This window comes from Pecten maximus, chromosome 15 (genome assembly GCF_902652985.1).
Source record: "Pecten maximus chromosome 15, xPecMax1.1, whole genome shotgun sequence".
NCBI lineage: Eukaryota > Metazoa > Mollusca > Bivalvia > Pectinida > Pectinidae > Pecten > Pecten maximus.
The window spans coordinates 35,552,948-35,566,199 of record NC_047029.1 but is presented as its reverse complement, the minus strand read 5'-3'; the positions used below and the strand labels follow the sequence as shown (position 1 = coordinate 35,566,199).

The window sequence follows — 13,252 nt, the reverse complement described above, 5'->3', positions numbered from 1 at the left end:
GTTGTTACACGTGGTCTCCACAAGTGGTTGTTACACGTGGTCTCCACAAGTGGTTGTTACACGTGGTCTCCACAAGTGGTTGTTACACGTGGTCTCCACAAGTGGTTGTTACTCGTGGTTGTTACTCGTGGTTGTTACACGTGGTTGTTACATGTGGTTGTTACACGTGGCTGTTACATGTGGTTGTTACACGTGGTGTTACACGTGGTTGTTACACGTGGTTGTTACATGTGGTTGTTACACATGGTTGTTACACGTGGTTGTTACACGTGGTGTTACACGTGGTTGTTACACGTGGTCTCCACAAGTGGTTGTTACACGTGGTCTCCACAAGTGGTTGTTACACGTGGTCTCCACAAGTGGTTGTTACACGTGGTCTCCACAAGTGGTTGTTACTCGTGGTTGTTACACGTGGTTGTTACATGTGATTGTTACACGTGGTTGTTACACGTGGTTGTTACACTTATTTGTCTTTTACGTATAATCGGTAAGCGTGTACCTGTATCACAGCTTCCATTGTTATCCTCTAACCAGCCTTCAGCGCAGGTCGTGACCTGTTCATACCGAACTACAGGAATTACTTCGTGTCGACAGCAACTATGAGGAGAATAAAGCAAAAATTAATGTAAATAATTTAATAATTTGTTTCCTTAGATTATGATACACACGCACAACTATGGAGATACGACACAATAAAATGGATAAATAAGGCATTGGCTATATTGCATCGAGATCAATATGATAGGTATACGTACAGAAAATAAGACATAGGGTATAAATAGCAATATGATGGAAACAGAAGACAATAGATATAGGGTATCAATAACAATAAGATAGAGACAGAAGACAATATCTATAGGATATAAATAACAATATGATAGAAACAGAAGACAATAGATATAGGGTATAAATAACAATATGATAGAGACAGAAGACAATAGATATAGAGTATAAATAAGAATATGATAGAGACAGAAGACAATAGATATAGAGTATAAATAACAATATGATAGAGACAGAAGACAATAGATATAGGGTATCAATAACAATATGATAGATACAGAAGACAATAGATATAGGGTATCAATAACAATATGATAGAGACAGAAGACAATAGATATAGAATATAAATAACAATGTGATAGAGACCTACAACAATAGATATATAATATAAATAACAATATGATAGAGACATACAACAATAGAAATATAATATAAATAACAATATGATAGAGACAGAAAACAATAGCTATAGAGTATAAAAAACAATATTATTGATATAGAAGACGATAACAATAGGGTTTAAATTGAAAATGGCCTCATAAGTTTCAGACAGCACAGGAGTTTCAGACCAACTGAAAAACCGGCCATATTATTTCAAACGACTGTCGGATAAAGTTTTTTTCTCCTGAAATTGATATCAATTTATATCATATTTATATTTGAAAAAATATGCTTAAGTTTTCGCCTTTCTACGTCATACACACATGTTGTTATACAGTGTATTAATAACACCACGACAAGATAAAGCTATAAAGAATACAAACACGCGTTATCGTAGTCTAACCTACCAACACATTTATATTTCTACCAGTCGTATAAAAATATTGTCGTTTATTAGGACTCAGTGATAACATTAAACTGATCGATAAATCGTCAAATACAAGGAAAAAAGTAAAGTATCATTTTGAGGCGAGGTCTCTCTTAAGTAGTTGGTGACTACCTCACTGAACAACATACGGAGGGAGACCCGTCGCATGTCATCCAGGGCAGTAAGGATAAAGTGTTGTGCCCAAGGAGCGTCGCACCACGGACTTCGAATCTTCAGCTGAAGTTGCGTGGCCGACGCGAGTACATGTACAAATATATGATAGTACTATTACTCACGCTAAGTGCTGTCGTGTAACGTCACACATCACATTCCATTCCACACACTCGAGTGAATCTTCAGTGGTCTCGTTCCAAAACGTCACGGTATGTCTAAAAAGGAACAGCAGTTTAAACACGAAAGCCACAGGACTGAACTGATAAAAAATGGTATTTGAATCTTTTGGAATTTTGTTTCAGAACAGCTTTGTGGTTGGTCAATTGTTAAGGTACGAGTGTTGATTGATATGCCGTGAGCCTCGTATTGAAGGAGGTACTCAAGGATGTTATTTTTAAATCCTATTATTCTCTGACTATATAGAGCCGTGTTTCCAAGGACTGGTCTCGTTTGGTTAGTTTATATCGACGATATAGCACTTTAAAGTAAACAAGACAAGACAAACTGCTTTTGTGAAATTGACTTAATCGTTTAGGGTTAGGGTGAAAGAGTCTGTCATTGCCATGGCTGACATTCACAATCGTGGCTTTAATTTGACTGAGCATCCGCCTTATTCACCTGATCTCGCTCCATCAGATTTTCGTCTATTTCCAAAACTGAAAACAGCTATTTCAGGCGCCCTATCCCTAGCCCTAGCATGCAGTTGATGATTTTCTGAACAGCCAATAAAGTGGCATTGGGGCCCTTAAACACCGCTGTAAAGTGTATTGATACTGAAGGGGAAAATGTTGGAAAAAAATACAATATGTCAAAAAATTAAATCCTTCAATATGAGGCTCACAACTTATCAATTAGCCCTCGTTTATCTGAGGAGTACAATGGATACATATAACCGTTTATAAAACACAGAATACTGACATGATAACGAAACCATAGTTCAAACAACAAAATAGATTTGCATGGAAATTTCTTGAATATGTAAGAGGAGACCAGGTGTTCCGTAAGAGTAAGCATCTCTCGATATAACGAATTGTAAATTACTGCTATACAAAAATGACAATTTTTATGTTTCGACAAAGGATTTTAGAAAAGTTTTACCCTGACAAAGCTTCGGTGGCCGTGACAAACAGCAGCAAGGCTGTGACAGCAAGCTGGACTCTCTGGGTATCCATCACGTTGTAGGTACTGCTCAGACGGATAACACCTACCTTCCTGTTTGATAAATATTATCGTCTTTTTTCTCCTTCCGAGAACTGATGTTATCTGTCTGTTACCCGGTATGAGGTGAAGTGATATCAGTAAAGTGTTTCAGCAGATTTGTTATCGGTACATCCCTACATTCTACATGTGTCTACATAGGACATGTATGTTTTTGTAATACAACATTGATATATAATATCTCATAACACAAACTACTGTCATCAATACCCAATATAGTGTTGGGATTGCTGCATCAGGTATATTTCCTTACAAATGCATGAGAATTAGAAATAGCGTAAGTAGGACTAAGAAAAATACATTGTACATGCACAACTCTTATCCTTAAATCCAAATTAATTTCAATGTATATATAATGCTGAGTTTCGACTGGTTGTGGGTTTTTTTATTGATGACAAGCAAAGGCTCCATTTTGAATTTAATTTCGCTGGCATAACGTAGATTTCATATGATTTTATATGATCAAATAAAAAACCGTAACCCACTGAGACAAATGGTGTCTTTAATAAGTGTAACTCTGAAAATGCCGTTTTGGAGATTAAAATATCACTTTGAATTTAACTTCGTGTAGATTATTCCCTAAAACACTTGGAATGTTTTTATCTTTCTCTCAAAACGCTACCTACATTTTGTAGTATGTTTTATTATACATGTATAACAACCAAGATATTTCCCGTATACTGAGGTGAATGAGACCGCATCAAATCGACAGGTTTTAACAGTCTACAATTCGATTCGCTAAACTTTGTTTAAAAATGCGAGTGTATATGGACCCCTTCGTCTCGATTTAGAACAGATCCTCTGCGGCGTATCTTGACTGCTTCCTTCACATGTCACTCTGTCGATCACTTTGGAAATTTCGAAGTCATCGGCAAGATTGTGTGAATTTCTATAATTTTCGATAAAATGGCCCGGGACTCTTTTTCTTTCCTGGTTTTGATATACGGCAGTCTACCAACATACATGCTAACCAACGTGAAGAAATGCTTCACATCAAGTCCCCTGTCCTTATGATTTTGAACCTCGTGATTAAAATGATAGACCGTCGCCGTACAATACAGCACTTCATATCGAAAGAGTTGCAATTCTACCAATTGATCTAAAAACATTCATATTTATTTATGAAAACGAAATAAGACAAACAAAAACACAAACACCGCTTGGATGAGTAAAACCTGCTGCCACCAGACATAATATTGGTTACCGAATACCCACCAAATACAGGAAACCGTGGTATTAAACCCAACAACCCAATGTCATAACTTAATAAGTTGGTTAAGTTTCGCAGATAAAATAAAAACGCGACAAATACTTTTCTTAGCAGAAGTGGAAAGCATATCGTCTTGGTAAATCTGTTAGTATTTGAACCACCGAATGTCAATACAATTACGTTAATGTGTAATGATACGTCTAACTGTGAAAAGACAATTAAAGGAACACGCGAATATACATGTAGGAACATTTTATTGTATCTGGTTATAATGAACGCAAAACCAAAGCTAGATGAGTACGTAATGTAACACAACAATATACAATGCATTTGTAAAATCATTTATTTAGACATAACACTTGTTCTGTGGAACTTCACAAAATGTTGGTTGGAAACTCATTATATATTTTTTCATTATTTACACGATGCAAAATAACTATAAACAAAGCTTAAAACACTGAAGAGAATAAGCTGTATTTAAATTTACTTTAGCAAGACCATAGATCTAGCTATTAAGCAAAACTCCCATGAAGCTGGAGTCATGGTCCACCAGCTTCCCACTGTTGTCAGAAATCCAAATCCTGTCGCCAGTCGCCAGTCTCAAAACCACTGTGGCGGAGCATGCGCTGTACTGTATGGAGGCGCTGCAGTACATATTCACTTCCGGCACACCATTCTTCTGAATATCAGTGTCGAGTTTCTGGCCAGCGAATACATTGTACATACTTGCACTGAACAGGTACATGCCGTCCACAGGTGCTGTAAACACCCCAGTTGCTAGGTCAAATGCATTTCCGTAGTTTGTGATCTCCGTCCGAAATTTGACGACGCCTCCTACCCCGGGACTTAGATCGACATTTCCGTTGTTTGTTGCTTTTACAGTGAAAGCAATGTCATTGCCAACTGAAAAAGGAGAGCACCACATTATATAAAGTTCTGCATTTGATTATGAGTTCTGAGACAGGGACAAGCATTATTTGATCGAAAGACATTAAATACGTTCTTATCATCAAAAACTGACTGTGAGGCAATATGGCAAAATGATGGTCACACTACAGACATCCCGCAATTGTTTTATTTGATGAACTATACTAGTTTAATGAGAGACCATGTTTAACCACATCGATACGAAACAGCATCAACATTCATTTCGAACAGTTTGGCTAAGGAGTGTAATTTCTTATTTCTCGTTTTCATAAATTTGACAAAACGAACCTTATAAACAAAAAAAGGATATCTTTAAATTAAGAAATAAAAAAACAACAAAAACAAAACAATTAAACAATATATTCAATCAATTCATTTACTTATATTTCAATTTCTACTCAAGTTGGACTCAATGAAACTACCAAACTTAATCTGTTTCATTTGCTCATGAATTTGACCAGATTAACACTGATGAGTGCCTATGAATACATGGTTAATGGGAGAGACAAAATCCTTCCGCGGAACGATTTCACTATTTCTACATTGTTGTTAGAAACATGGAATAATTATTAGAATGATCAAATTTATAATGAATTCTTGTATTTTATGAAAGTCCAGATATCCTAAATATTTCTATTTTGACAAAATAATTTTTTTTTTTATAAATCCTAAAATGGTTGACTATTTTACTCGACCAACTAGACATGCACAATCCGGAACACCTCGGCCTTTTCACCATTTGGACTTGCACAAGCTTCGAGACATTAATATCTAGACCGACTTTTTTTATTCGAAAAAAAAACAATTGAAATATAAGGATTGAATCTTGATTTGGTCGATTTCATGGGGTCATGAATTGAGTTGTTCTTGAGACAAATTTAATGAGCTTGCTTCGCAGTTCATTAAATTTGTCTCAAGAGCAACTCAAATCATGACCCCATGAAATCGACCAAATCAAGATTCAATCCTTAATTATATACATCAAAAACATAAAGGACACATGCAGTTTGTTTTAGGAAAAGATAAAACATTTATAACCAACTTGTTTAACTCTAGTTAGCCTCAAAATATATAAAAGCTACTTTCATTTCAGGAATACAATGAGATAATATTTATAATCAACCCCTATAACTCTAGTATGCTTATTTACCTATAGCAAGTCTGGTAACACCATGGATATTGTATACCTTGTAATGTTTGCCTTGCCTTATTAACAAAACTTTTGAAAGTCAGAATGAAAAACAGTGATTGTGTAAGCTTTAATGATGGAACAACATTAAAAAAATGACAAAGTTGTCAAAGATTGTCTTTCCTGAATTTTTAAATATTGGGTTTTAAACAAATCTGATAGTGACTCATAATGTTTTGACCAAATTTTGAATTCTTCGTTATTTATTTCAAAACCAGTTGACAACATTAACAAAAAGAAAAAAAAAGAAGAAAAAAAAAACAAAAACAAAACAACAACAAACAAACAAACAAAAAAGCCGAAAAATCATTAACAGAAATGACAAGTACATTATTGTATTTAAAGTTTTAATATGTGTTTTTACTTACCAGAGGGTACCTGTCCGTTAGTATAGGCGATCAACAGTACAGCTAAGAGTGTTACCAGAGACATACTTCCAGCTCGACTGTTCTACCAAATATGGTTCGTGAGCTGTCAGGGAGACCTAAATATTACAAACAGAACCCCGGAACTTATAAATCGACAATGGATTCAGGCTGACGAGATAAAGATTTGCCATAAACGACCAGTCTTTTTAATCCAGGCTAACTACTTTGCAGTTTGTTTTCTCAAATAAATCGATTAATCAAAACAATCTTGAAATGTGTTTTTGAATATTCAATTGGCAGTTGTAGCTGATTTGTTGAAGTAGTTTTTGTGTTACTAACCGGTGAGTATACTAACAAGACTTTAAAATGCTGTATCCAGAATTCGGCCACCCAAATTTCGGTTAATACCCAGACAGTGTAATAAGCCATTCAAGGACATCATTTTGTCAATGTATTTATTTAAAGTGGCTTTACTTACTAATAAATCAACATGTTACTATGACTAAACAATAAGCTCCCCATAATAAATCATGTTGACGATACACCTCCTACACGTATCACTGACCTACTGTTATTTATATGGAACTCAAATTAAAACATTTATACTAACAGATAAACAAATAATGAATCCCCTGATATTACAGGATTACAGAGACTTGAGAAGGGTTATAGACACCTAATCTGGATAATACGTTACAGAAGATATATTGGTTGTTATCGAAGATTTGGCCCAGTTTTCTACTTATTGGTTATTGGTTGTTCCCTGGACGCCCGATATATACCAAACGGATGATACAGTAAGGATTGACATTAAAGGTATCAGAGAATAGTGTCATAAGTTGCCCAACACAAGAGCGTCACATCCTCTCCGAATGATGCATGCCGTGAATGTAGCCATTTATGTTGGGTACCTCCTGCTGGCCTCTCTGGCGTACACCTCGGCTCTTCCTGCTGTGAGATCTTCAGGTAAGGCAATATGTCGCCTTTTGGTGTCATTTGTTATGCTTAGATAACTGATTTGCCATGTGTTTTCCTGTTCAAATTGCTGATGTGAAACACCTTCTACACTGAAACAACCCGTGCAGGAGCGGGGAAAGAATATGTCTGCTGGCTGAATCTCAATGTCTGCCGTAAGAGGCGACTAATTATGAGGCCCTACTGCAGTGTCGGGATGGCTTCTTCAATGTCTTTTGTTTAGGGGACATTGGAGAATGGCGCCCGCTGTATCCCACTACATGTTGATCGTTGAATGCAACTAAAAGTGGACCCCGGAATCTTTCTTCTGTGTCTTCTATTAAGGAGATTTTTAAGAGACCAAAATAGATCTTCTGCCTCCATCTCAACACTTGGTACCTTAAATCTTTCCTTTCTTCCCTTAGCGCCCGTTGTCATATGCCTCCGGCTGTTAGATGACGTTAAACCTCTAAAACAAAGCCATCCATATTAGAACTTTATAATCAATGATAATAATTTTAAGTTTTATATACGGCAACATTGCTGCCTCAAAGCGGTTGAATTTACTGCCGACCTTGAAAAGTCTCCCGATCGGACGTTAAAAGGTACAATGTATGGAGTCACATGCCCGACAACGTAGGGTTTCCCTAGGTACTTTGGTTTTCTCCCAAAATAACACTATCCGCGCGCTTCAATCCGGGCCAACAACGGAATTGATATAACTCGCTTTGCAATTGTTGTAAAACAAAGTTTACAAAGCGATTCACAAATTATATTGACTTTTTTTGCCGTATGTTCTCGGCTGAAAGCGATATATATATATGTATATTTTCACTGATGATGTATAAAACATTAATTTGATCAAGCTATGTATTCTTTGAAATAAACTTAGAATTAGCAAAAATATCGGAGGCACTATTTTGTTGATGATTTGTACTACAAATGTTATTTCATATTAAGAAAAAAGCGAAAACGTTTGACAGATTTTCAATTTTCAACGCAAAGAAACTACGGCATGGTTACTCCTTAATTGGTATTATCGTTCCCTGTCATTGATGATAATAGCATTGTGCTAATGGAATAATCAATCAAACTAAGTACTTTCAACAACATCTATGCTAATGTATACAATGCATACATACAAGTTATTTTCATGAAATTGAAAACAAAAGAATAACAATTGGTTGTCTGAAGAGTATAAAGTAACCTAACCATTAGCACAGACGAAAGCAATAATAATTCATTGACGAAAAGTTTAAGGCGATTTTCCTGCTCTAATTTTATAAAAGCGGTTTCTGTAAAAATAAAAGAGCTGGTAAAAGTCGCCGTCCTAGTATGTCTAAAACAGAGGAAAATTTGGCATAATTATATATCGTTTGTTATTTTGGTATTCATCAAAGGATACTATCATTTCCTTATATTTAGTTAATGTTTTTATTGTTTTGTATACTTTGGTTAGCTGATAATCTCTCACTGTATATACTGTGAGCTGACAGTCCATTTATATAAAAGATATGTCTTTGTCTGTTCTTTGTCCGATTGTTTAATGAACAGCACAAAACGCTACTTACAGCGTGACTTCCACTGTTCTCATTAAAATGAATTGCGTATGAATTTGACTGGAAATTTGACTTGGAAATTAAATCCTATAGGTAATTCTTAATTTCGAAATGAATCACACAACAATATTGAATACCAACATGTGCTTATCACATATGTCGTATAGTAATATGTAATAAAAACGCAATTGTTTTATGAAATAATTTACCGAAAATTGAATTAGTTTCCAATGCATTTAACTATCCCTTAACATCAAAACAATCCAATAAAGTTTTTTAATACTCTATTTTATAATCGGTATGTTGAAAGTGAGTTGAGAATAATTAGATTGAAATTCGGGTAACAATGTTACGTATTTATTTCCAGTATCCGATGCGATAGCTTTCACCATCAAGGCTGGAGACGCCCACCTTAATCCCGGGGTAGCACATCCAATACAATTCCAGAACAGCATCACCAACCAGGGTGGCTACTACGAAAACTCCACAGGAAAGTTCTTGGCGCCATTTAGCGGTCTCTACATCTTCAGTGCTAGTCTGTTTAACGTCTACGCTGGCAAGAAGTTGGACACTGACATCGTTATAAATGGTGCGCATACCGTAAACGTGTACTGTAGCGCGTGGCTGGGTGACTCGGCATGTTCCGCCTCCGTCGTGATCAGGCTGGAGGAGGGAGACCATGCGTGGGTGGAGGATGTCAGTGGACAGATGGTCCACCGTGACTCCACCTTCACCGGGGTACTCCTCAAGAGATACTACTAGTTAGAAGGACGTCATCTTATATAGAACGGGTCTAGAAACTGTTGACTTGCTTGTTTTACCTATTTTGTAGCTAGTATTTTAAAATTTTTGAAAAATAAAATTTTATAACTAAAGTGAGCTAAAGTCAGCGTTTTTGTCTGCTCTTTACCATCACGTTTAGCCTCATTCTCTAGTTTTGCTCTTTATCCTTCCAGGTAAGCCTCATTCTATAGTTTAGCTCTTTACCATCACGGTAAGTATAATTCTCTAGTTTAACTCTTTACCATCACGTTAGTCCTCATTCTCTAATTTAGATCTTTAACATCACGTTCAATCTCATTTTCTACTTTAGTTCTTTACCATCACGCATTCTCTTCACAGAAAACAGTTTCTTCCGGTCTACCAGATCACGAGTTCAGCCTGTCTGATCGTCTCTTGTAGACTAACACGTGTGTTTGGATTTCATCAAATTATCGGAATTCTCCTGAAGGTGAAACATTTCGACAGGCTTTTAGCATCTTAGTACCAAGGACCGAACCATTTAATCACGTGGATTTACAGGTAAGTTGGTGCAATAAAAACAAAACCGAATGATAGAATATAGTAGATCAGTTAATGTTTTTTTTCTTCTAAAATTAAGCGCAAGTATTACAAAGTTAACGTCGGTAAGAAATTCACCCGAAGTCGACACAAAAGTAACAATCGGCCCCGATTTCATCAACGCTTCTTAACTTAAGTAATTCCTTAACCTAAACTTTCGTTCAGGAATTTCCTTAATCTATGAGAACGCTGATGAAAGGTTCCAAAGGTCAAAGTTAAGTTTCCGTGTCGTACTTGTTTTATCATATAGAGACGGGTATGACACTTTCAGATTAAAGAATATCTTAAAATCATTTCTTTATTTACCTTGAAATTGTTTCCTTAAAAGTCATTCGAAATTCATTTGATAGGACATTTCCTTCTTAAAATTAAGCAAATGATCATGTCTTTGTTACTAAAAATATAATAACAATACACTTTAAGGTTGATAACAGTTACGAGTCAGAGACTCCCCTAACAAGTGGTCGATAGTAAAACGTAGAATATTCACAGATTGGAATCCTTGTAACCAGCGGTGCTAGAGGAGAAACTGCTTGTTTACGTTAGTATAAAAACAAACTTATATCCGGCATAGCCGCTAAGTAGACCGCTGACGAGAAAACTCACAACACATACGCATACATTTAGGGACGTTGCAATGATGTTTGTTGCCAAATGAAGCAAAATACCCTCTACCGAAGTACATCCTTCGAACCCACATTTCAACTTTGTCGAGTAAACTGTGCAAATGACGGAACATTGATGACCGTTCACTATTCAGTGATTAGGAAAAAGTCAGCTGTCAAATTATATACCAGGACACAGTTTACCCCAATAACACTCATTAAGTTTATGCATGGAGGTCACTTTTTCCGCTCCATCAATGTCGGACCTATGTATCTCATTCAGCTAATTCATAGATTAATACTTTTTTTAAACATAATTCATACCTTGACTTTTTCGGTTGTAGCTACAATGGTCACATGATAACAAGAGATCCCAGAGGGATCTTGGCGCCCACCATTGAACGATCTTTATAGGTTCCATGTCAGATTCATCTTTTCTCTATTTTTCCCTTCCTCTTACTAATGTTTGTAAATTGAGAAACATCCCTCTCGTACTTTTCAAACAAGGGGAAGCTATATATGAAATTTGAGAAAGATCCCTTTACTACTTTCTAAGAAATAGCGATAACAAACTTCAATTGTCAAAATCCAAGATAGCTGCCCGTCGGCCATGTTGTTTTCTATCTGGTCCAAAAATCCAATATGAATAACTAGGGACCGAGGGCAACCTACAAATGAAATTTCAGAAAGATCCTTTCAGCAATTTCTGAGAAATAGCGATAACAAACTTCACTAGTCAAAATCCAATATGGCTGCCTGTCGGCCATGTTGTTTTCCGATCGGTCCTAAAATGCAATATGCATAACTACAAACCAAGGGGAACCTACATATGAAATTTAAGAAAGATCCCTTCAGTACTTTCTCAGAAATAGCGATAACAAACTTCAATTGTCAAAATCCAAGATGGCTGCCTGTCGGCCATGTTGTTTTCCAATTGGTCTCGAAATGCAATATGCATAACTAGGCACCAAGGGCAACCTACATATAAAATTTGAGAAAGATCCCTTCAGTACTTTCTGAGAAATAGCAATAACAAACTTCAATTGTCAAAATCCAAGATGGCTGCCTGTCGGCCATGTTGTTTTCCGATTTGTCTCAAAATGCAATATGCATAACTTGGCACCAAGGGGAACCTACATATGAAATTTGAGAAAGATCCCTTCAGTACTTTTTGAGAAATAATAATAACAAACTTCAATTGTCAAAATCCAAGATGGCTGCCTGTCGGCCATGTTGTTTTCCGATTGGTCTCAAAATGCAATATGCATAACTAGGCACCAAGGGGAACCTACATATGAAATTCGAAAAAGATCCCTTCAGTACTTTCTGAGAAAAAGCGATAACAATCTTCAATTGTCAAAATCAAAGATGGCTGCCTGTCGGTCATGTTGTTTTCCAATTGGTCTCGAAATGTAATATGCATAACTAGGCACAAAGGGGAACCTACATATTAAATTTGAGAAAGATCCCTTAAGTACTTTTTGAGAAATAGCGATAACAAACTTCAATTGTCAAAATCCAAGATGGCTGCCTGTCGGCCATGTTGTTTTCCAATTGGTTTCTGAAAGTTTCATATCCCCAAAGGGGCCCCCCCCTTTTTTGAGGTCCAAAGCTTTTTTGAAAATAGCAATAATAAATAATTGCAAAAAAAATCCCTTCCCATTCTTTATTGGGGTTTAAAAGCAATTGTCAGGCCCCCGGGGGAACCCGGTTTTAAAAAAGCCCCCATTTTTTTTCTAAAATGGAAAAACTTTTTTCAAAATAAGTGGTGTGTGGGATAATTTTTCCCAAATTTGGGTCTCAAATCAATTATAAACACCAAAGGAAAACCAAATTTTAATTGGAAAAAATACCTTAAGCATTCGAAAATAATTAAAAAACCAAGTAAAATAAGGGCCCACCTGTTTTTTTTCCCCCCTTTTCTAAAATAATAGATCTATAAATCAAAAAATTAAAAATTTGGGGCCCCTTTCTTTTTTTCTAATTTTTTTAATTTAAACCAAATTTTGGGGACAAACCCATTTTCCCATTATAGGGGGTAAAAAGGGAAAGATGTATACAATATAGTTTGATGTTTAGTTTAGCCCTTTTCCAATATTTTAAAAGCATAAAATAA

At 36.0% G+C, this 13,252-nt stretch overlaps 2 protein-coding genes across 2 annotated transcripts; one reads left to right on the top strand and one right to left on the bottom strand.

Annotated features, from left to right (window-relative positions):
* Positions 1-4,428: 4,428 nt before the first annotated feature.
* On the bottom strand, positions 4,429-6,903 carry LOC117343983 (hibernation-associated plasma protein HP-27-like). The gene is made up of 2 exons (XM_033906576.1): positions 6,678-6,903; positions 4,429-5,096 (listed from the first exon to the last, which is right to left on the bottom strand). The coding sequence occupies exons 1-2, from the start codon at positions 6,739-6,741 to the stop codon at positions 4,699-4,701; spliced, it is 462 nt and encodes a 153-aa protein (XP_033762467.1). The 5' UTR covers positions 6,742-6,903; the 3' UTR covers positions 4,429-4,698.
* A 543-nt stretch (positions 6,904-7,446) lies between these two features.
* On the top strand, positions 7,447-10,070 carry LOC117344158 (complement C1q tumor necrosis factor-related protein 5-like). The gene is made up of 2 exons (XM_033906811.1): positions 7,447-7,643; positions 9,558-10,070. The coding sequence occupies exons 1-2, from the start codon at positions 7,550-7,552 to the stop codon at positions 9,950-9,952; spliced, it is 489 nt and encodes a 162-aa protein (XP_033762702.1). The 5' UTR covers positions 7,447-7,549; the 3' UTR covers positions 9,953-10,070.
* The last annotated feature ends 3,182 nt before the right edge of the window (positions 10,071-13,252 follow it).